Raw genomic sequence first — 23,687 nt, forward strand, 5'->3', positions numbered from 1 at the left:
GACGATGTGGATTACAGAGGAAACAAATTATGTATACATATTACTAGTTTACTGTATTAAATGTTTAATTCATATAAACTCAGTTAAATTACATAATCACCAGAAGTAATAAATCTTTTTAAACCTCTCAAATATTTTGAGTTCACCAGTTTAAAATAGATTCAGTTTGATATGGCTGTCTGTACAGTTCTTTAACAATTATCTCTCAGAAAATAAATGTTTGTTTTAAAAAGAAAGATCCATTATCAACTTCTTTGCTTCATACTACAGATTTTCTAATTTCCTAAGAAATTAATATGAATGTGTATAGCAAAAGTATGGCTAAATAATATTCTATAAAAAGTTCTGCTTATGAGCTTCAGATGCCAATTCTATTTTTCTAAATAGGATATATGCTTCTATGAGTGATGCTAAAGCTAATGTACACTGTATCAGATGGCAGTGTGTATTAATCAACACTATAGTACAATATTAATTCTATGGGCAAAACTGATTTATAGAAAGACAGTATCTAGAATACATTTATACCAAACAGGTATTCAATAAATATTAATTGAAAAAACAGTAAAAAAATTTTTTTTCAATATATCTAATGTGCCCATAGGCTACTTTATTTTTAGATTGACCTGTTTTACTAATGAGCTATGGCCTTGTAATTAAATATTTGGCATATACATACTTCAATTCAGCAATTCCATTTATTGTTCATTGGATCTTCATTTTAAGGAATTAAGCAACCTAAAGGATATTCAGGAAAATGAATTTATTTCACATCATCTCAGCAAAAAATTAACATAATTGCTTACCTAAACATGCCTGTACAGATTTAAGATGAAGGTGCCACATATGGAGAATAGAGTTATTATTGCTGTCCTTTTCAATAACAACTAGAAAGAACTTTTCTGAAAATGGTGGTGGGCGATAACCTATTGTTCAAAAAGAAAAGGATACTTAAGTAATGTTTCTATAGGGTTAAAAGAAAGACTTCAAAAAAATATTTATAGAAATCAGAAGGAACAGGGAAAAAGAGACAGTTATGAGCAGTTTTATGTAATTTTTGTACCAAAAGTTAGGTAGCTGTCAAAGACTAATGAGGTTATATCAAAAGTACACAAAAGCCAACATGAGGGGAAGCCTATTGGTCAAAGATGGGATAATCTGAGCAACAAAAAGTAAGAATATAATTTATTAAAATACTTTAACCATAAAAATCACAAGTTCATAAAAATACCAGAAAAAAGGGCACATCAGAAAACAAAAGAAAGGATAAAAAAGAACAGAGGAAAGAATGGAAGGAGGAGAAAAAGGAGAGAAATAAAGAGAGAGAAAAGGAGTGCAAGTCAGCCTCTTTTAATGCTCCTTAAGTAACTGGGGCACTAACTCCCTATTTGGAAAATTGGCAATTAATAGGAAATAATGAAATAAATATTTACCTTGCTTTTCCTATATGAAAAAGCATTTCTGAAAAAAAGTTACAGGAGGAGAGGCAGTGGTGGTGGTGGTATACTTTTTTTAAAGCAATTTTACACAATTTTAATAAAAAGATATTATTTGTAGACATAGTTTCCCCTGTTGACAACTACATTTCTTCACATATGAAAATGAGATGTACACAGGACAACAAAAACTTTCTTTAAAAATGAAAACTGTAATGACAATTCATTGGAATGATCATTGCTAGAGCTCAAATTTTGGCCTCTAAATACCATGCCCCATTAAAGGATCTGTTTGAAGGGATGACTCCATTCTTGCAAAGGATATCTATAAGATAAGCCTGGGATATCATGTTGTGCCTGAAAGAAAGTAAACTATTAAGAATAATGAGGTTGCAGCAAAAGGACTCAGGACCAACTCAGAAAGGGTCCTCATTAGCCTAATATAGAGCATTAAAAAGAATAATGACAATAAACTGATTGAAAATGCTAAGTACATAAAAATCCATGAGTGATATGAATATTTCTCTGTGTGCATATTATTCTTATATAGTTTCTCAAATGGGTTCATAATGATGCTCAAAAGAAAACAAAAGCCAAACAACAACAATAATAAGCTCATCAGTAACCACAGTGGTAACTTGGGCATAAACTCCTTCCTCTGAAATTGCCAATTAAGGAGAAAGACTAAGCACTTAGCCTGACTTTCCTAGAAATACCTCTGTATTTCAAAGTAGTCAAATAGCTCCAGTTAATAAGAGAAAGCTTTTATTTACAAATGTTTTCCAGCTAATAAAAATATGAGAACTGATATTATTAGAAAATCATAATTTTACAATCCTTAATAAAATAATTGATTCAAAAGCAACAGTATCAATGGAGGAAATCATGAGATAATAGATTGTAGGCAAAATTTACATTGGAGCCACCAGGTGAATCTTCCGAGTATTAGCATCACTAAAAATGAGACATTCTTCCAGTATGTTCTTTCTACATCCCATGAAGGACACAGTATCACCTAGGAAGTTGAACCTGTATCTAATCAAGTCTACAAAGCTAACCTACACTTTAAATGACATCACAAGTAACTATTCATAGAAATTCCTTTAAATAACTCTCTAAAACAATCAGTGGCAAGATAAGAATATAAAGGGCAGTCACTTAAGATTAAAAGACTCTTAATAAACAATGAAACAGAATGTGGACTTTGTTTGGGTATGGATCCAAACAAATTAAAAACAATCTCCACATTTTTGAGACAATTGAAGGAAGTAAATATGGTCTAGTTACTACACAATCCTGAGAAATTTTTTATTTTATCAGTGTGATAATAGCAGTCACATTAAGAAGTCACTTTTAGAAATGCATATGGAAGTATACTGAAGTGAAAAACATAATGGCTGGGCTTGCTTTAAAATATTTCAGGAAGAAAGGAAAAGAAAAGAAGGTCGGTAAAGCAAGTGTAACAAAATATTAAAATCTTCATCTGAGTAATGGGCATAGAGAAGCTCACTTACTATGCACTCTAATTTTGTCTATAACTGGCATTTTTCTTAATTAAAAGAAATTAAATTAATTTTTATTGAATTTTTAATTAAAACTGTAAATAAGGTAGGGACAGGGAAGAGGAGAAATACACATATCAAGTCTTTTCAGAAAATAGCTACAATCAGGAAAAATATCAGAGAAAATATGCACAAAAAATACAGGAAAATCAAGAAAGGCATTGGGAAAACTTTTGGCCTGATTTTACAATGACATAAAGAATTATCAAAAGAGGGACATTAAGAATTTTTAAATATAAGTTTTTCAATTAAAAATATTATTTAAAAAAATCAACTTTGTTTAAACATCGTTTTCTAGTAGTCTGACATGTATTTCCTGTTGGAAATAGCATGATAAGTAGTAGCTAGGTTTACTGGAAAGTATATAAAAAAGTTTAGCCCAGATAAAGGTGAACTACTACAGAAAAACACTGTATAGTAAAGCAGTACAGCTGTACTGTAGCAACAGGGAAATAAAACTGAACATGAAACTGAATAACTTATAAAAGAGAAAAGTTCTGATATATGAAGAAAAATACATACATAAAAGGAAAAAAATTACTAGTGAGGGGTGAAATTATGTTTGAGTTAAGCCTCATAGAACACAGAAATTCATTCTGATTTTTCCACCAAAGAAAAGGAAATCAACTGTACAAATTCAGTAGAAATACTTTCTTTAAATGTCTGTACATAATTGTTAAAAGATATACCAAGAAAATTAAATATGTCCATCTAGATGCTTAAAATCTATAACCAAATAAAGTATCTAGAAACCTTTTGTAAACTAAAAAATGTTAATTATAGAAATTGAATTCTCAAAGTAGGACATGTCTTTCCTACTTTCAAATGGAAAATATTCAATACGATCTACATTCAAATAGAACATGACAGTTTCAAAACAAAGTCAAAACTTCTGAAGAGAATGTTTTAAACTAAGTAATAAAGTTTAAACATCATATGGTTTCCTCTTGAAAGGTCTTATGGAAAACTACTTTCACAAAAAGAAAAAAGAAATACCACACTTCAGAGGGGAAAACCATGATATGGTCCCTTTAATTCATATGGTACCTGAGGTTTCTGGTACATCATACAACATAAAGCCTTACATCCCATATTCACCAACGGTCTTCAGGCCAAAATCCCATATTCACCAACGGTCTTCAGCAACTGATTGGAAACTTTTGAAAACTGATACTAAAATTAATTGGTTTGCTTAAGACACCATGGGGAACTTACTACCAATCAAAACAATTTAACTGTAGAATTGGACAATTACATTAATTTTTAAAACAATTAAACTAGGTTTCATGCAAAACATTCCTTGGCAAAAGTCTGTATTACCAGTGAAATTGTCTCTTAAAATGTAATTTTCACCCACATGCCTTCTTCACCTACAAATAAGCAATTTTGAAAGAAATAACTGGTGTATTTGCCAAAAATTATGAGAGTTATGACTTTTGACATAAAGATTCATACTCAATGACAATTTGGAGATTTAAGATCAAGGTATCAAACTCAAGACTATATTTTAAAAAGTACCTTGTGATGGCTGAAAAAATACTTCTGTTTCCTTTTTCTCCGTATCTTCCTTATGTGGTTTATATCCTATAATGAAGTCTTCTTGAAACACATGAAGCAACTGTGTATTTGAGCCACACTACAAATATGAACAAAATGCAGTTTTACCTTTGAAATTCCCTATCTTCCACCCACCACCACCCCAAAAACACTAATGTAGAAGAAATGAATCTACTAATTTCTATTCTTCACTGACTAATTAGGAAAAAGTGACAGAAAAAATCCTTAGGACTACGTAGGCACAAAAAAATTACTTTCAAAGGTGCTACAGACATTAGGGGAAATGAGGAGCTCTAATAAAAATAAATCAACAGGTTTGTTTCTCAAGAAAGAAAACCTACAAAAAACAAAAAAACATGGTTAAGTGCTATTATACTACTTTGAGCTAAAAAATACCAGGTCTTATGACTGGCTGCAGATGGCTATGCATGCTGACTACATCAAGCACCAGTTCTGGACTCTGCTAGTTTTTCTAATTTCACTAGAGAACAACAAAAAAAAAGGAAAACCAGAAAGGTCCTCAAAGCACTTGCAATAAGTCTGTTTAGTGAGAATTATGAGGGATCCTACAATAGCCAGGGGAGATGACACGCATTTGGTTAAATAAATTTACATGCAAGAAACAAGGATTTCTAAAAGGATGGATGAACCATCACTGTCAGCTACTACTGCTGGGCTACCTGGTCATGTTTTTGGACCACACAGAGACAAAGAATAAAGACAATGACAAATGGCTACTTAGAATCCAAGATAACTGAAATTCAAGGGAAGGCTAAATCCAAACAAAAGTAGATTATGGAAGTATGTCAAGACAACTAGATGGCTGCCCCACAGATTTCAAGGAAGGGAAGCAGCTATGATTATCTTGGCACTGGATGGATGGGCCATATACTCTTAGAGATACTCATAGAAAATAAAGAAAATCAGCCTCCTTACATAATAAAAGGAAATGAAAGAACTGTTAGGTTAACCTACAGAATTTTTATGAAAGTTATAGGACATTTTTATGGCTCTCCAAATAGAAACAAAAAAAATCTCTTCACATTCATAGTATAAAAGATCACCTCCACCAGTGAGAAGAATAATTGAAAGAAAAGTAAGAGTGATGTCTTCATGGATCTAGAAATCATATAGCACACTGCACACAAACCTAGAGTGACTTTGAAACTTTGTTGTTTAAGCCTAAGACATTTTTAGTGCTTGCAGTTTACCAGCTCTGGAGTTAAAGATTAGCCTCAACAAGAAGAGAAAAATCTGGAACAAGTATGAAGTAAAAAGCAGAATGCTAGGTAAGAGTGGTCTGCATTAATATCCCATGTTAAAGAAGGAAGAAGGGGCTAAAGTGGGAATGAATTTAACACCCAGTCCATTAAAAATTAAGACATTTATGGGAATGAAGCCAATTCACTCTTCTCCCATATTCCTAAGGAGTAGAAAAAAGAAATTACAGGCTATGGATATCCTAGGAGGCATTAGTAATTGAGTCTGGCAGCCACACTTCTATTGCCAAGAGCTGGTAAGGTAATTTCTCTACATGGTGCAAATTACTACATTTTCCTCAACAGAATGCATAAAACACCATGGAAAAAAATGACATAACTCTACATTTCTTTTTAAATATGGTTGCTCTTTCTTCACTTCCTTGTTTGAAAATATTAGTAACTTCCCAACCAAAATTAGTATTTTTTTTTATATTTGAAATTAATATCTTAGTTCTATCCTTTAGTCCATAAACATGATCCTGAAGAAAAAAATATCTTAACAAATACCTTGAGGACTGGAATGGGATTTAGAAACTCCTTAAAAGAAGTAGTTCTCCTTCTTTCTAGGTAGTAGTTAGAGAACAAGAGTAACACAGAAGAACTGTGATTAAAAAGTGAATCTATACTTTGATTCTACTTTCATCTGCATTCTAAAGGGTCTCATAAAAATACCTAATATTCAGCCTAAGAAGGCAAACACTCTAGAGCTGAAGTCATCATTTACTGAGTTGAAATCAGTAATCATATAAAAAGAGAAACCACAAACTAAGCCTCTGTGCAGCTGTACTGTATTTTCCCTCATGATTTCCCTGATTCAAATGACCTTTAAACAAGAAATAAGGCTACAGATACAAATTTAACTGGAGAAGAATAATTCCTAAATGATTAAATTTTTTACCTTGGGAGTAAAGTCTTTTTTTATATTTTGCTTTACTTAGGATCAAACAAGAAAATTATTCTGAGAATGAAATATATCACATGCATTTAAGGCACTCTGGGATAAAGTATATTAATATGAGCAATTCACAAGTGTGTTTTTACTTGGTCCGCTATTGCATCGAGCTCAATAATGCAGCCGGGTCTAGCGGTAGACTGTTGGCTCACAATATTAAACACTTCTCCGATAAGTTTCTGTAAATAAAAAGCACAAAATGTTAATCATCAACAACTTTTCAATCTGTCAACATGATACAGCATTTCAGACATTAAAGACCCTTCTAAATGACTGACATTGATAATTCATACATTCACAGAAACACTTCAACTTTCTAAACTCATTTTCATTTTTAAAAATAACAAAGCAGTTAGAAAATAGGTACTGTTATATAAATAGTATAACTTCAAAGCATCTAGTTCTTTTGTAACATCTCTTCATTGCAGCCTTAAAGTTCCAAGACAGACTTGTTTGAGGACCCAGCCCAACACCCATGAGTAGGTTTGCAGATACTGCAATACCATTTAAAATGACAACCCTCCAAAGAGAAGGTAAGGGCAATGGTTGAGAAGTGGGACTCTGTGTCTTGTGAACTAATACAGAAAGCCTAACTTTGGGTCCCAAACTCCAAACCTTCTTACTGAAAAAGCAGTCTGCCTTCTTCCTTCCAACCAGCCTTCTCTTGCATAAAAACCTTTCAATAACTTCACCTGAAAACGTTCCAACACAAAAGGATGCCCATTCTCCCCAATACCACTTCCTTTACTTTTTTTTAAAATTACAATGTCATTGACATATAATCTTCTTTTTTTGGTATCATTAATCTACAATTATATGAGGAACATTATGTTTACTAGAATCCCCCTATCACCAAATCCCCCCCACAAACCCCACTACACTCACTGTCCATCACTGTAGTAAGATGCTGTAGAATCACTACTTGTCTTCTGTGTTGCACAAACCTCCCCGTGCCACCCCCATTATACATGTTAATCATAAGGCCCCCTTTCTTCCCCCTCCTTATCCTTCCCTTCCCACCCATCCTCCCTAGTCCCTTTCCCTTTGGTAACTGTCAGTCCATTCTTGGGTTCTGTGATGCTGTTGCTGTTTTGTTCCTTCAGTTTTTTCTTTGTTCTTATACTCCACATATGAGTGAAATCATTTCACACTTGTCTTTTTCTGCCTGGCTTATGACACTGAGCATCATACCCTCTAACTCCATCCATGTTGTTGCAAATAGTAGGATCTGTTTTCTTCTTATGGCTGAATAATATTCCATAGTGTATAAGTACCACATCTTCTTTATCCATTCATCTACTGATGGACACTTAGATTGCTTCCATTTTTTGGCTATTGTAAATAGCGCTGCGATAAACATAGGGGTGCATATGTCTTTTTCAAACTGGGCTGCTGCATTCTTAGGGTAAATTCCTAGAAGTAGAATTCCTGGGTCAAATTGTATTTCTATTTTGAGCTTTTTTGAGGAACCTCCATACTGCTTTCCACAATGGTTGAACTAATTTACATTCCCACCAGCAGTGTAAGAGGGTTCCTGTTTCTCCACAACCTCACCAACATTTGTTGTTGTTTGTTTTTTGGATGGTGGCCATCCTTACTGGTGTGAGGTGATATCTCATTGTGGTTTTAATTTGCATTTCTCTGATGACTAGCAATGTGGAGCATCTTTTCATGTGTCTGTTGGTCATCTGAATTTCTTCTTTGGAGAACTGTCTGTTCAGTTCCTCTGCCCAATTTTTAATTGGATTATTTGCTTTTTGTTTGTTGAGGTGATTGAGCTTTTTATGTATTTTGGATGTCAACCTTTTATCAGATATGTCGTTTATGAATATATTCTCCCATACTGTAGGATACCTTTTTGTTCTATTGATGGTGTCCTTTGCTGTACAGAAGCTTTTCAGCTTGATGTAGTCCCACTTGTTCATTTTTGCTTTTGTTTCCCTTGCCCAGGGAGATATGTTCATGAAGAAGTCGCTTATGTTTATGTCCAAGAGATTTTTGCCTACGTTTCTTCCTGAGTTTTATGGTTCCATGACTTACATTCAGGTCTTTGATCTATTTTGAATTTACTTTTGTGTATGGGGTTAGACAATGATCCAGTTTCATTCTCTTACATGTAGCTGTCCAGTTTTGCCAACACCAGTTGTTGAAGAGGCTGTCATTTCCCCATTGCATGTCCATGGCTCCTTTATTGTATATTAATTGACCATATATGTTTGGATTAATATCTGGAGTCTCTATTCTGTTCCACTGGTCTGTGGCTCTGTTCTTGTGCCAGTACCAAATTGTCTTGATTACTGTGGCTTTGTAGTAGAGCTTGAAGTTGGGGAGCGAGATCCCCCCCACTTTATTTTTCCTTCTCAGGATTGCTTTGGCTATTCAGGGTCTTTGGTGGTTCCATATGATTTTTTGAACTATTTGTTCCAGTTCGTTGAAGAATGTTGTTGGTATTTTGATAGGGATTGCATTGAATCTGTAGATTGCTTTAGGCAGGATGACCATTTTGACAATATTAATTCTTCCTGGCCAAGAGCATGGGATGAATTTCCATTTGTTAGTGTCCTCTTTAATTTCTCTTAAGAGTGCTTTGTAGTTTTCAGGGTATAGGTCTTTCACTTCTTTGGTTAGCTTTATTCCTAGGTATTTTATTCTTTTTGATGCAATTGTGAATGGAATTGTTTTCCTGATTTCTCTTTCTGCTAGTTCATTGTTAGTGTGTAGGAATGCAACAGGTTTCTGTGTATTAATTTTGTATCCTGTAACTTTGCTGAATTCTGATATTAGTTCTAGTAGTTTTGGAGTGGAGTCTTTAGGGTTTTTTATGTATAATATCATGTCATCTGTAAATAGTGACAGTTTGACTTCTTCTTTACCAATCTGGATTCCTTATATTTCTTTGTTTTGCCTGATTGCTGTGGCTAGGACCTCTAGTACTATGTTGAATAACAGTGGGGACAGTGGGTATCCCTGTCTTGTTTCCGATCTTAGAGGAAAAGCTTTCAGCTTCTCCCTGTTAAGAATGATGTTAGCTGTGGATTTATCATATATGGCCTTTATTATGGTGAGGTACTTGCCCTCTATACCCATTTTGTTGAGAGTTTTTATCATGAATGGATGTTGAATTTTGTCGAATGCTTTTTCAGCATCTATGGAGATGATCATGTGGTTTTTGTCCTTTTTGTTGATGTGGTGGATGATCTTGATGGATTTTTGAATGTTGTACCATCCTTGCATCCCTGGGATGAATCCCAATTGGTCATGGTGTACCAAAAAATGATGTATTTTTGAATTTGGTTTGCTAATATTTTGTTGAGTATTTTTGCATCTACATTCATCAGGTATACTGGTCTATAATTTTCTTTTTTGGTGGTGCCTTTGCCTGGTTTTGTTATTAGAGTGATGCTGGCTTCATAGAACGAGTTTTGAAGTATTCCCTCCTCTTCTATTTTTTGGAAAACTTTAAGGAGAATGGGGATTATGTCTTCTCTGTAAGTCCGATAAAATTCCACAGTAAATCCATCTAGCCCAGAGGTTTTGCTCTTGGGTAGTTTCTTGATTACCGATTCAATTTCGTTGCTGGTAATTGGTGTGTTTAGATTTTCTGTTTCTTCCTTGGTCAGTCTTAGAAGGTTTTATTTTTCTAGGAAGTTGTCCATTTCTTCTAGATTTTCTAGCTTATTAGCACATAGATTTTCATAGTATTCTCTAATAATTCTTTGTATTTCTATGGGGTCTGTCATGATTTTTCCTTTCTCCTTTCTGATTCTGTTGATGTGTGTAGATTCTCTTTTTCTCTTAGAAGTCTGGCTAGGGGTTTATCTATTTTGTTTACTTTCTCAGAGAACCTGCTCTTGATTTCATTGATCTTTTCTATTGTTTTATTCTTCTCAATTTTATTTATTTCTTCTCTGATCTTTATTATGTCCTCTTACTGACTTTGGGCCACATTTGTTCTTTTTCCAATTTCAATAATTGTGACTTTAGAGTATTCATTTGGGATTGTTCATCCTTCTTTAAATTGGCCTGGATTGCTATATACTTTCCTCTTAGAACTGCCTTCACTGCGTCCCACAGAAGTTGGGTCTTTGTGCTGTTGTCATTTGTCTCCACATATTGCTTGATCTCTATTTTAATTTGGTCATTGATCCACTGATTATTTAGAAGCATGTTGTTAAGCCTGCATGTGTTTGTGAGCATTTTTGCTTTCTTTGCATAATGTATTTCTTCTAGTTTTATATGTTTGTGGTCTGTCAAGTTGGTTGGTAGAATTTCAATCATTTTTAATTTTCTGAGGCTCTTTTTGTGGTCTAGTATGTGGTCTATTCTGGAAAATGTTCCATGTGCACTTGAGAAGAATGTGTATCCTGCTGCTTTTGGGTGTAGAGTTCTGTAAATGTCTATTAGGTCCACCTGTTCTAGTATGTTGTTCAGTGCCTCTGTGTCTTTACTTATTTTCTCTCCGGCGGATTTGTCCTTTGGAGTGAGTGGTATGTTGAAGTCTCCTAAGATGAATGCATTGAATTCTATTTTCTCCTTTAATTCTGTTAGTATTTGTTTCACATATGTCAGTGCTCCTGTATTGGGTGTATAAATATTTATAATGGTTATGTCCTCTTGTCGGGTTGACCCCTTTTTCATTATGTAATGTCCTTCTTTATCTCTTGTCACTTTCTTTGTTTTAAAGTCTATTTTGTCTGATAGTAGTACTGCAACACCTGCTTTTTTCTCCCTATTGTTTGCATGAAATATCTTTTTCCATACCTTGACTTTTAGTCTGTGTATGTCTTTGGGTTTGAGGTGAGTCTCTTGTAAGCAGCATGTAGATGGGTCTTGCTTTTTTATCCATTCTATTACTCTTTGTCTTTTGATTGGTGCATTCGGTCCATTGACATTTAAGGTCGTTATTGAAAGATATGTACTTATTGCCATTGCAGGCTTTAGATTCGTGGTTACCAAAGGTTCAAGGTTAGCTTCTTTACTATCTAACTGTCTAACTTAACTCACTTATTGAGCTATTATAAACACTAATGATTCTTTATTTCTCTCCCTTCTTATTCCTCCCCCTCCATTCTTTATATGTTAGGTGTTTTATTCTGTGCTCTTTTGTGTTTCCTTTGACTGCTTTTGTGAGTAATTGATTTTATTTTTTGCCTTTAGTTAGTATTTGGTTGGTCTGCTTTCTTTGCTGTGATTTTATTTTCTCTGATGACATCTATTTAGCCTTAGGTGTGCTTCCATCTAGAGCAGTCCTTCTAAAATATCCTGTAGAGGTGGTTTGTGGGAGGCAAATTCCCTCAACTTTTGCTCGTCTGGCAATTGTTTAATCCCTTCTTCAAATCTAAATGATAATCATGCTGGATATAGTATTCTTGGCCCAAGGCCCTTCTGTTTCATTGCATTAAATATATCATGCCATTCTCTTCTGGCCTGTAAGGTTTCTGTTGAGAAGTCTGATGATAGCCTGATGGGTTTTCCTTTGTAGGTGACCTTTTTCTCTCTCTAGCTGCCTTTAGTACTCTATCCTTGTCCTTGATCTTTGCCATTTTTATTATTATGTGTCTTGGTGTTGTCTTCCTTGGGTCCCTTGTGTTGGGAGTTCTGTGGGCTTCCATGGTCTGAGAGACTATTTCCTCCCGCAGTTTGGGGAAGTTTTCAGCAATTATTTCTTCAAAGACACTTTCTATCCTTTTTTCTCTCTCTTCTTCTCCTGGTACCTCTATAATGCAAATATTGTTCCATTTGGATTGGTCACACAGTTCTCTTAATATTCTTTCATTCCTTGAGATCCTTTTATCTCTCTCTACCTCAGCTTTTCTGTGTTCACCTCATCCAGTCTACTCTTAAGTACTTCCAGAGATTGTTTTATTTCTGTATTCTCCCTCCTAACTTGATCCTTTAGCCCTTGCATATTTCTCTGCAGGTATTTTACCCTCTTCATAAGGTGCTGAGTTCTTGCAGATGTAGATGTAGGCTGGCTGTTGTACTGTATCTTCTGGTCTCTCTTTTAGGATTAGTTGTATTTGTTGTAGTTTCAAAAATATATATGGTTTTGGGAGGAGATTTCCGCTGCCCTACTCACACTGCCATCTTGGCTCCTTCCCTGATGTATAATCTTATGATGGTTTCAAATAAACAGCACAATGGTTTCAACATTCATCCATATTGTCAACTCTTCACCCCCTCTATTGTGGTCACTATCAGCGTAGTAAGATGTTACAGAGGCATTAATGGTCTTCCCCATGCTGTCCTGCCTTCCCTGGGACCTACCTATATTGTGACTGTGAATTATAGTGCCCCTTAAACCTCTTCTCCCTCCCTACCCATCTTTCCCAACCCCTCCCCTTTGGTAACCACTAGTCCCTTCTCAGTGTCTATGAGTCCATTGCTATTTTGTTCCTTCAGTTTTGCTTTGTTTTTATACTCCACAAATGAGTGAAATCATTTGGTACTTGTCTTCCTCCACCTGGCTTACTTCACTGAGCATAATACCCTCTAGATACATCCATGTTGTTTCAAATGGTAGGATTTATTTTCTTTTTATGGCTGAATAATATTCCATTGTGTATATGTACCACATATCTTCTTTATCCATTCATCTACTGATGGACACTCAGATTGCTTCCATGTCTTGGCTATTGTAAATAGTGCAGCGATATAAACATACCACACCTCCATTACTTCTTACTGCCCCCAGGTTACTAAAAGTGTCAGAACCCCTGGTTAGCCTAAGAGTATGAGTACAAGGTCAGCTCTGGGAAAATGGCTTATACACTGGAGTCATAGGACCCCCAGCTCCCGCCATTGTTATCAGCAGATTCCAGAGAGCACGTATGGGAATAGATTCTAAGGTTACCCGACCAAGGTTACCAGATTCCAGAGAGCACGTATGGGAATAGATTCTAAGGTTATCAGACCAAGGTTACCAGATTCCAGAGAGCACGTATGGGAATAGATTCTAAGGTTACCAGACCAAGGGGGACAAAATACATGGTTGGGTAGGGTTAAATTTACTGTTATGGGTAGAGAGAGATTCTGGATTTAAGATCCAAGATTTAAAGTGTTAGCTCAGACAGCTGCAAGTGGTGTCAACAGTCTGTTGGGTTTGCTCATTTAAATCTGGACTCAACTGTGGCCTACAACACTGGAATTTCTCCAACATGCCATGAATCTTTACTACTCAAGGTGTGGTCAGTGGAATAGCAGCATCCAACAGCTTTTTATACAAGCGGACTCTCAGGCCCAAAAACTAATATAGTTACATTTTAACAAGATTTCTAGATGATTTGTTTACATACTAAAGTTTAAGAAGTCTAAGTCAATGATTCTCAGCCTTGGCTACACATTCAATCACCTGGGGAGCTTTAACAATCACTGATGCTTCTGGCCCATTCAGTTTGATTTATTGACCTGGAATACAATCTGATCATCAGGTGTTTTATAAGCTACTCAGGCGCTTCCAATATGCAGCCAAGGTTGAGATTCCTTCACAGGAGTAAATATCTATTCCAGCTAAGGATTTGCCTTTCCTGCCCACAATTCTTCTACTGGCAGTACAACTAAATGGGGTCACCCAATGCCTTATTCAACACTACAGAATCCCACTCAACCTCACCTTCCACTGGCCAAGCAATTCACTTTACAGTGGGAGATAGGACCAGGATTAGTATGGAGTGAGTGAAGTACTCACTCTGAGCACAAAACTTAAAAGTTGTACCAAAAGCTCAATAATCAAGTGTAGAGAAAATGAAAAAGCCTATGGCAAGGATCCTCACTTGCCCCTACACTACTTGAAAATGTAATTGGCCTACTGCTATGCTAATGCTTACACACCCATTGACAAAGATATAAGGCGGATCTTACTATATAAAGAGCTCTGCCCAGTGCTCTTCCCAGAGGCAGAGAATGAGAAGGGCTTGCTGCATGCAGACTGCCCCAGAGGCAGATGTGATTCTAGTACTCAACCTGCTGCCTTGAGAATAAAGCTTGGTATAAACTCTTTTACCCCTAATGTTCTCACCGAATCCAGTGTGAACTTCCCCAGGCGCAATCCCCCTTAGGCAAGACATCAAGATCCAAACAATATCCTAATGCAATATTTTTTCAAAATCAAAATTAATGCCCAAAAATGATCATGAAGAAAACATCAGGATCCAAATAGTATCCTGGTGAGCCATACTAGCATCTAAGGCAAAAGCCAAAACTGCACAGACATGTTTTTATGTATTTTTCAATGGTTAATTTTTTCCCAGAGCATTAAAGTAGTTGAAAAATATTGAAAACTTTGAAAGTAGGTGTGTTAAAATGGACACTAGTGTGTTGTTTTAAGTTACCAAGTTTGTGGTAACTTGTTACAGCAGTAGTAGAAAACTAATAATCTCCTTAATTTTTATTTGATATGCCCTTTTTCCAATAATAAGTAATATCATATCTGTTAACGCAGACATTTCCAATTTCTTTTTTTTCCATTCATTTTTAAACAGGAAATATATTCATACCTCTTATTAAATTTTATACTCATCAAACATACTTTCAAAATTACTTTCCCTTACTATATAATTCACAACTCTCAACTGGAAATTAGATAAGCAATTAAGTAGATTTTGATAATATTGAAGAGTTTGCTTTCATTAATCCATGAAAATAAAATTATAATAAATTGTTTTTTGATAAGTAAAATATTTAAACTTAAAAAAATACTGTGAGGAGTGGGGAGGATGGGAACAACAACAACAAAAAAAAAGTAATGTGAATTCTAATACACTTACTTTCTATTTTCAATACTTTACAACTAATTAAATGTTCCGGGGGAAAATTAACCATTAAGAAAACACAACAACATGTTTGTAAGGTACTGTCTTGCCAATGGGTTTCAGCCCCGGACAAGTTCACCAGGATTTCAATGAGACTGAAGAAAATGACAGTGGAACGTTCTTGGGGTTAAAGAGTTTATACCCAACTTTATTCCCACGGTGGCAGGTCAATCTCTAGAATCCTGTCCAATCAGAGCGAGTCTGCATGCAGCAGGCTGGTCTCTGCCTCTGGGCCTCTCCACCCCCACAGCCATCTCCGTCCCTGTCCTCAGAGCTGCCACCACTCCAGTCTCGGCTCTCCTGCAGCTGTGAGGCCCAGAGCACTGGGTGGAGCTCTTTACATAGAGTCAATAACAACATATTGCCCACATGTGTGTAGTGAGCTAGCCAACCAGGACCAGGTGAGAATCCTGGCCACAGAAACCTTCACTTTCTCCACAGGTACATATTCTTCCTTCTTCAGACTTCAATGTGGCTCATCATGACACTGTTAGATCCTGTCTTTATTTAATTTGGCATTTTGTTCATCGTAGATTTTTCTGCATTAATTCTGATTGCTTACAATGTTGCATTAAAATAATATTAACCATGATTACATGTTTTTTGGCACTTCCTAAAGTTTTTTACCCAAGGTGAGCTCCTCACCCACCCTAGTTCCAGCCATGTGAAAGAAGTATGCTAGTTCTACTCCCACAAAACTTTAGTTAATCAAGTGGCTTTTACCTAGAGCAGCTGGCTTACCAGAACAGCCAAATGCCTACTAAAGTTACAGCACAAGCTGGGGAACAATGCCCTATAAGGCTGGGGTGCTGTCCTCCACACTGCAGTATATGTCTTAAATTAATAAGATGCCATTTCTTCCACAGCCAGGTCTGCAAACCACAGGATAGAGGTAGGAGTAACCCCTCTCCCTGTTACACCTAGTAACCAACCTATAAAAAAAACTTTTCTCTTCTGTCCTTAAAATCCTGGGCTTGATGTGTCTGTCTGGAAGGTGCTATTGTTCAAGGAACAAATATTTCCATCAGGGAAGCTGTCAGAGTTCCATTATAGTGGGAGCTGAGACTGCCCCCCAACTATTTTGAACTCGTGCTATTTCACAAATATGCAGAGAAAAGTGACTTGTCAGGGTGGTTGCTCCTGGTATGTTACTGCAAAATGAGGGCAAGAAAGACCGTCTGGAACCCAAAAATTTTTGTAGTCCAATAACCTAATATTTTAAAAAGTTGATGGGAAACAGCAGGAACTTAAAAAAGACAGGATCTCAAAGGACTTGGATCCTGGAGAATGTTTGGGCCAACACAGCAAACACCCAAGTGCTGACAAAAGTGTGAGGGAAAAAGGAGTTTGGTGGTGGGTGGAGGCTGTGAGTATGGGATTTAGGCTCTCTGACAATCTACAGAAGCAGGCTATGACAGCTTCCCTTCATGTTGTCTCTTATTCCTCAGTTTCCCTGCTGTGACAAGTTCTGATGGTGCAACAACTACCATTTAGGTTCCAAGTGGGACTGTGACTGAACTGGCATCATTACAAAATGATAAAATGCCAAATGGGAATCTGTGTTTTCCCTGTGTTGGAGATAAAAAGTTTCTCCATCTAAATAAAGAACAGGAATAGATGCTGAAAGGTAAAAGGAGTGGACTTTGCTGGCTATTCTTATTTACATCTATACCTTGACCCTTTCTCCATCCTCATCTGCCTTGTTCCTGCCCCAAGAAGCCGACTTTTGGACTATCACCTGTCTACCAGGCCCTCTTCAGCTTCAGGTTGAATTCTGTCAATGGGAGGCACTGGCCAGAGATAGGAGGGAAGAGACAGAAGTCAGTTTGAGTCCGCTTGCTGACCACAGTTCTGGCAGTGACTACCTTCCTTCACAGCTACCTCTCCCAGCACGCAGCTCCTCTTCTACGGCTCTAGCTCTCACCAGGCTCTGGTGCACTGTTACTTCTCTTCTTGTCCCTTCAGGCACAGAGAGATAAGTTTTTAATGCTGCTGCAAAAAATTACCACAGACTTGGTGGCTTAAAACAACATAAATGTATTGTCTGCAGAATTCTGCAGGTCAGAGGTGTGGCCTGAGTCTCACTAGACTAACATCAAAGTGTCACCAGGGCTGCCTTCCTACCTGGAGGCTCAAGGGGAGAGTCTGCTTCCTTGCCTTTTCCAGCTTCAGGAGGCTGACCACATGTTTTAGCTCATGGCGCCGTTATGCCACCTTCAAAGCCAGCAACATAATTTCTCTGACCATTCTTCTTTTGTCTGAGGTCCCTTTTACCACAGCCAAGAAAGTCCTTGCTTTCAAGGACTCATGTGATTAAACTGGGTCCGCCCAGATAATCCAGTATAATCTCTACATTTCAAGGTCCTTAATTTATTCTCATCTACACAGTCTCTTTGACCATGTGAAGTAACATATTCATAGATTCTTAGAATTAGCATGTGGACATCTTCATGGGGTCAATTATTTTGTCTACCACAGGATAATAACAGCTTCGTCCTGTTGATAGACTAAAAGCGCTTTATTATCCCATGTGGATTAACCATGTGCTCACCTCTATAAGGAGTCATTTCACTGAACTCTCCTCATTTACACCTTTATGAGCATCCTACCTAGGTCCTGACACAGAGACTAGGTCAAGGTGGTACTGACTGTCTCTGACAAAGTGCGACCTTTACCAAGGTGTTCTTTCCCCACAAAATGCAAAGGTCTTCATGTTGCTTCTCCTACTTAGTATGGTCTTCTTTCTCAGATACTATATTCCCACTAAGAACACAGAGCAAACATTTCTGCAGTAATAAAAAATGTACCCATCAAAATAATTAGATATCAGTTCAAAACAGTGAAGACTTTGATAGAAGAAAGAAAAACATGGTATGAAAAACATGTGCTCTCATACTCTGCTGATGAGGTACCAGTTGGTAGAGTAACTTTCCATTGCCTTCATAGGTAATAAAATTTTTCAGCATAATATTCATTAATCTATTCATTTACTCAAGAAATACTTATTAAGTATGCTCAGCAGGTATCAGACACTGGGGTATAGGATTGCCCTGACCTTACATTCAAATGAAGACCAACAGCACACAAGTTAATAAGCAAAACAAATTGTCTGTCCAATGGTGCTAAGTGCTAAGGGAAATACAAAGTGGGAAAGTGAACAGGAAGCATTGGGCAGGAGTGGACAGAAGGCCTCACCCAACTGAAGACCTAAAGGAGGCAAGAACACAAGCCATGTGTTATCTGAGGCATGTTATTCCAGGCAGAGAGAACAGTAAGGAAAAGACTCTAAGGGAGAGTGTGGGGCATATTCCAGAATGAGCAAAGAGACTAGTGTGGCAGAAACCAAAAGAAGGGATGGAAAAATACAGAATCAGAGAGGGAGGGGAAGCAGGATAGGAGGTAGGAGGTAGAGTCAATAGGGTCTTACAAGTTGCTATACATACAGTGGCTCAGAAGAGTAACATAATCTAAATTCCACATTAAAAATATCATTCTGACTACACTAAGAATAGACTGTAAGAAAGCAAGGAAGGATAGAAAAGTGACATCAGCAAACGGTGGCATAGGAAGCCCTAGACACACATTCTCCAAAAGAGACACTGATTTAATGGTGATAAAATTCAACATCCTTTCAGGATAAAAACACTCAACAAACTATGAATAGAAGGAAATTACTGCCACATAATAAAAACCATATATGAGAAGCCCATAGCTAACATCATACTCAACAGAAAAAGACTGAAAGCTTTCCTCTAAGATTAGAAACAAGCAAGAAAACTTACTCTCGCCACTACTATTCAACATGGTACTGAAGTTCTTACCTCTGAAGTCTGGATGATAACATTATCTTCTTAGAGTTTCTGGAAGGATTAAATGACTTAACAGTTGTAACGCAGTTAGAAGGGAGCCTAGCACACAATAATTACTACATGACTTTGTTATTGCTACTATTAAAAGGACCAATGTACTAAGGGTAGCCTACTTTCTAGAGGCAGCAGTCTTATATTTTCCAGAAGGAATGAACAACATCAATGAATTCAGTGAGTTGGTTAAATGAAGGTCAATTAAGCAAGCTTCAAATCCTGTGATAGCCTGTTCTTCCCTCTGATATAGCACTTTAACATACCATACTTACATATTTGTTCTACTCAGTAGATGTAAGGTCCTTGGGGGTAAGAAATACTTCTGTTCATTTTAATATCTTCAGCACTTGTTACAATTTCAAATTTATTTTTTTCATACCTTACAGCTAATGCACAATGGGTCCTCAATAAAAATTAAAGACTGAATAAATTAATAAGAAATTACACTTTAGATTGTTCCTACTTTAAAAGGCTTATTTTTAGTAATAGCAACAGATACTAAACCACCCTACATTTCAATGCCAGACTGCCCTTCTCCCATTATTCAATCATTGAACAGTATATAGAATACTTCACTAAAAGTACTGTAAGCACTCACTAAATAGTTGTTGAACGAATGAATATCACTAACCTAGCATCACTGGGCAAGAAAGTCCCAAAGTTTTCTTTTCCTTTTAGACATCAAAACAACTATATCTTCAATACTTCAGATGGAAATTTTTTTAATCTTAATTAAATCCCTTCCTTTATAAACAGTTTGTTAAACCTAAATAATTTCTTGATGACTCAGGATCACATTTATGAACATTAATTATTATTTATGCCTTTAGAGGTCTAATGACTTCAAGTAATGTCTTCATAATAATAAATACCAAATGTACACTGGTACCTGATGTGGAACATTAGTAATTTATTGTCAATTGCCTGTAAAACAGTTTCTACACTACACTTTGCTATCTCCCACTCAATATATATTCCAAACTTAAGCCACCATCAAATCTCATAAATACCTTGTTACAGCTAGTGGACCCACCAACACAAAATAGAAACCTTAGAATCGTCTCTTTTATATCCATATTTTACCAACTACTAAGCCCTAATCTTCTCTTCCCCTGTTTACCAAATCTCACTCTAGCTTGGTTCGTTTTTCCACATGCTTAGAAGACCTCAATAGATTTCCTTTCCTCCTGTCTCCATGCTTCCAGTAACTACCTACCATACTACATCCTGCAAATTAACCACTTTACTTCCCTATCCAAAAATCCACCTCTTGATTCACAGAATAAAATTCAAATCTTTTCATGTTTCTCATAGAAAACAAGCTAGCCACTACTTAACACCTACTAAAAATCTCATTTGAGGACAAGGACAGCATGTGACAACTTCTTGCTATATTTCAACTCATAATTAGTGAAGGAAGTAACCAGGAGAATTACTGATCTGACTTACAAAAAAACAAAAAAGATGAGCAGAAATAATGGGAAATTGATCAAGAGTTTAAAATAAACAATAAGGGAAAGGCTCTGTAGCCTACAGTTTAGAAAGGCAAAAATCTCAGAACCCCTCACAGCATGAGACTCTAAAAGTGAACATGGCACTAGAGAGTTTGGAGGGTCAAAAGACTTTGGAGGATTCTGACTATTCAACTGCACATATAACTGATGAGAAAAAAAGTCAGTTAGTATAGTAGATTGAATAGAGTCTCATGCCAAAAAAATTCATGTCTACCCAGAATCTCAGAATATAATATTTGAAAATAGCTTATTTGAAAACAGAGTGTTTGCAGATACAATTAGTTCACAATAACGTCCTACTAGATTAAGGTGAGGGCAAAATCAAACATCTGGTGTCCTTATAAGAAGAGGAAAGGACACACAGAGGCACTCAGAGAGAAGGCCCTTTGAAGACAAAGGCAGAGAGCAGAGTACTGCAGCTTCCAGTGCATTAACACCACAGATGGCCAGGAGCCCCCAGAACGCAGGAAGAGGCAAGAAGGGGTCTTCCCTGAGATCCTTCAGTAAGAGCATGGCCTGGCTAACACTTTGATTTCAGATTAAATGTATATGCAAACAAAAAAGCAACAGAATATGTGAAACAAAAACTCATAGAACTAGAAGGAGAAATGTACAATTCATAATTATAGTTGGAGATTTTAACACCCATCTCACAACAATTGACAGAACTAGAAAAACAGCAAAGATCTAGAAGACTCAACAAAACCACCAACCACAACAGATGCTAAGTGACATTTATAGATTATCTCACCTAACAATAGCAGGACATATTCTTACAATTTGCCATGGTACATATACTAAGACAGAGCATGTCCTGGGCCATAAAAACAAAACTCAATAAATTTAAAAGGATTGAAGTCATCAAGTATGTTCTCCTACCACCACGGAATCAAACTAGAAATCAGTAAGAGATAGATGACAGGAAAATCTCTAAACACTTGGAAACTAAACAACATACTTCTAAATAACCCATTCTCAAGGAAAATCAAAACATGTAATTAATGAATGCAAATGAAACTATTACTTCTCTAAATGACAAAACAGTAGTGAAAGGTAAACTTATAGCACTAAATGCATATATTAGAAAACAAAAAAAATTTTCAAATCAAGTTCCTATCTCATGAAACCTAGAAAAATCAAGCTCCTATTGATTTTTTCATTCAGGTCTTTTCCATGAAACCTAGGAAAAGTACACCTCCAAAAAAGAACAAGCATAAGGAAGGAAATAATAAAAGGTAGAAATAATAAATGAAAATGAAAAAAAACCCAAAGAGCTCAATGAAACAGCTGATTCTTTGAAAACATCAATAAAATAAACATCTAGCAAGACTGGGGAAAAAATGAGGGAGGATACTAGTTACCATGTTGGTAGAATGTACCCCTTACACAACGTGAGAATACTTCACATATGTGGTATACTTCCCAAAAACTCATAACTTCAGTCTAACAAGAAAAATAGCAGATAAATGCAAAACAAGGGAAAACTCCAAAAAAGAGCTGACAAGTACCATGAAAAACTCTCAAAGTCATGAGAAAAACTTGATGAAGAAAACTGAAAAACTGTCCCATATCAGATCATGGCAAAGGAGACATGTGATTAAATACAGTGTGGTTTTCTGGAGGAATCCTGGAACACAAAAAGGACATTAATAGAAAAATCAGGCCAGAAAAAAAGATGGTGGTGTGAAAAGTGAGGCAGAAATCTCCTCCCAAAATCACATAAAACACGAAAATACAGCAAATATAACTAATCCTGAAGGAGCAACCTGAAGATCGCAGAACACACTGCCTACATCTGGGGAAAAGAGAAGACCTCACAGAAAAGGGTACAGTAGCAAAGGCCGTGATCTGGCAGGACCCAAGCCCACCCCAGACCCCAGCTCACAGGCAGGAGGAAGAGAAACAGAGTGGGGAGGGAGTAGAAGCCCAGGACTGCTGAACACCCAGCCCCAGAGATCTGCTCCAGGAGCATGAACCCACATTACATGTTGCTCTGGAGATTAGTGGAGTTGGAAAGCAAAGACGGGTGGAATACTCGGAGAGACTGAGATTCCAGCCACTTGTGGAGAACAGGTATACACAACTGGCAGCTCTGGGACAAAAGAAAGGCAGACAGTTTGAAGGACTTCCCAGCAGCAAGAAGGAAACTAAAGGAGCAAAGATTACACAGAGCTGCTGCTCAGAAAAAAGGGCAGATGGACAAAATCATACTGGCACACTCAGCCCAGCAGGTTGACAACTCTCAGGAGCTTCGGATATTCCATCTCCCTGGCTGGCAACCCAGCCCTGAGAGTGCCCACTTGGGTACACAGCTGCTGCTCCTTCCTCCTAGTAGACCCTGGGCCACTCACCTGCTGCCCCTGCCATTGTGCCAGGTCAGCCAGAGGGTGGACCTGCCCATGGCAGCTACAGGGAGGCAGCAGAGAGGCTTCTCCCTACCCACTTGGACCACTAGATCTGGCACTGGAGGCAGGTGCTATCGCTGGGAAGACAGGAAACCATCCTAGCTGAGCTCTTTCTTCCTGGTAGATGCCTGTTCCACTTGCCTGCAAACCCTGCCATTGCTGCAGGCACACGGCACCTTCACAGAGTATTTTCCCTTCCTGGGAAATCAGCTGAGGGCCCACCCAGCCCACTACAAGCAAGACAGAAAGGCACCACACCCACTGCTCACCAACAGCTGGGGCTCTGCACAAGAAATTGAGCTTCTGGGCAGTAGAGGGCACAATCT

At 37.0% G+C, this 23,687-nt stretch overlaps 1 protein-coding gene across 5 annotated transcripts in view; it reads right to left on the bottom strand.

Annotated features, from left to right (window-relative positions):
* DMXL2 (Dmx like 2) overlaps positions 1-23,687 on the bottom strand; it is a 160,828-nt gene that overhangs the window by 67,811 nt on the left and 69,330 nt on the right. For all 5 annotated transcript variants that reach the window (XM_037021035.2, XM_037021033.2, XM_037021032.2 and 2 more), the window contains exons 14-16: positions 6,859-6,948; positions 4,517-4,634; positions 807-926 (exon numbers count right to left, since the gene is read on the bottom strand). In XM_037021035.2, coding sequence (XP_036876930.2) covers positions 807-926; positions 4,517-4,634; positions 6,859-6,948 — 328 coding nt within the window. The remainder of the gene's footprint in view (positions 1-806; positions 927-4,516; positions 4,635-6,858; positions 6,949-23,687) is intronic.

Source organism: Manis javanica, chromosome 8 (genome assembly GCF_040802235.1).
Source record: "Manis javanica isolate MJ-LG chromosome 8, MJ_LKY, whole genome shotgun sequence".
Taxonomy (NCBI): domain Eukaryota; kingdom Metazoa; phylum Chordata; class Mammalia; order Pholidota; family Manidae; genus Manis; species Manis javanica.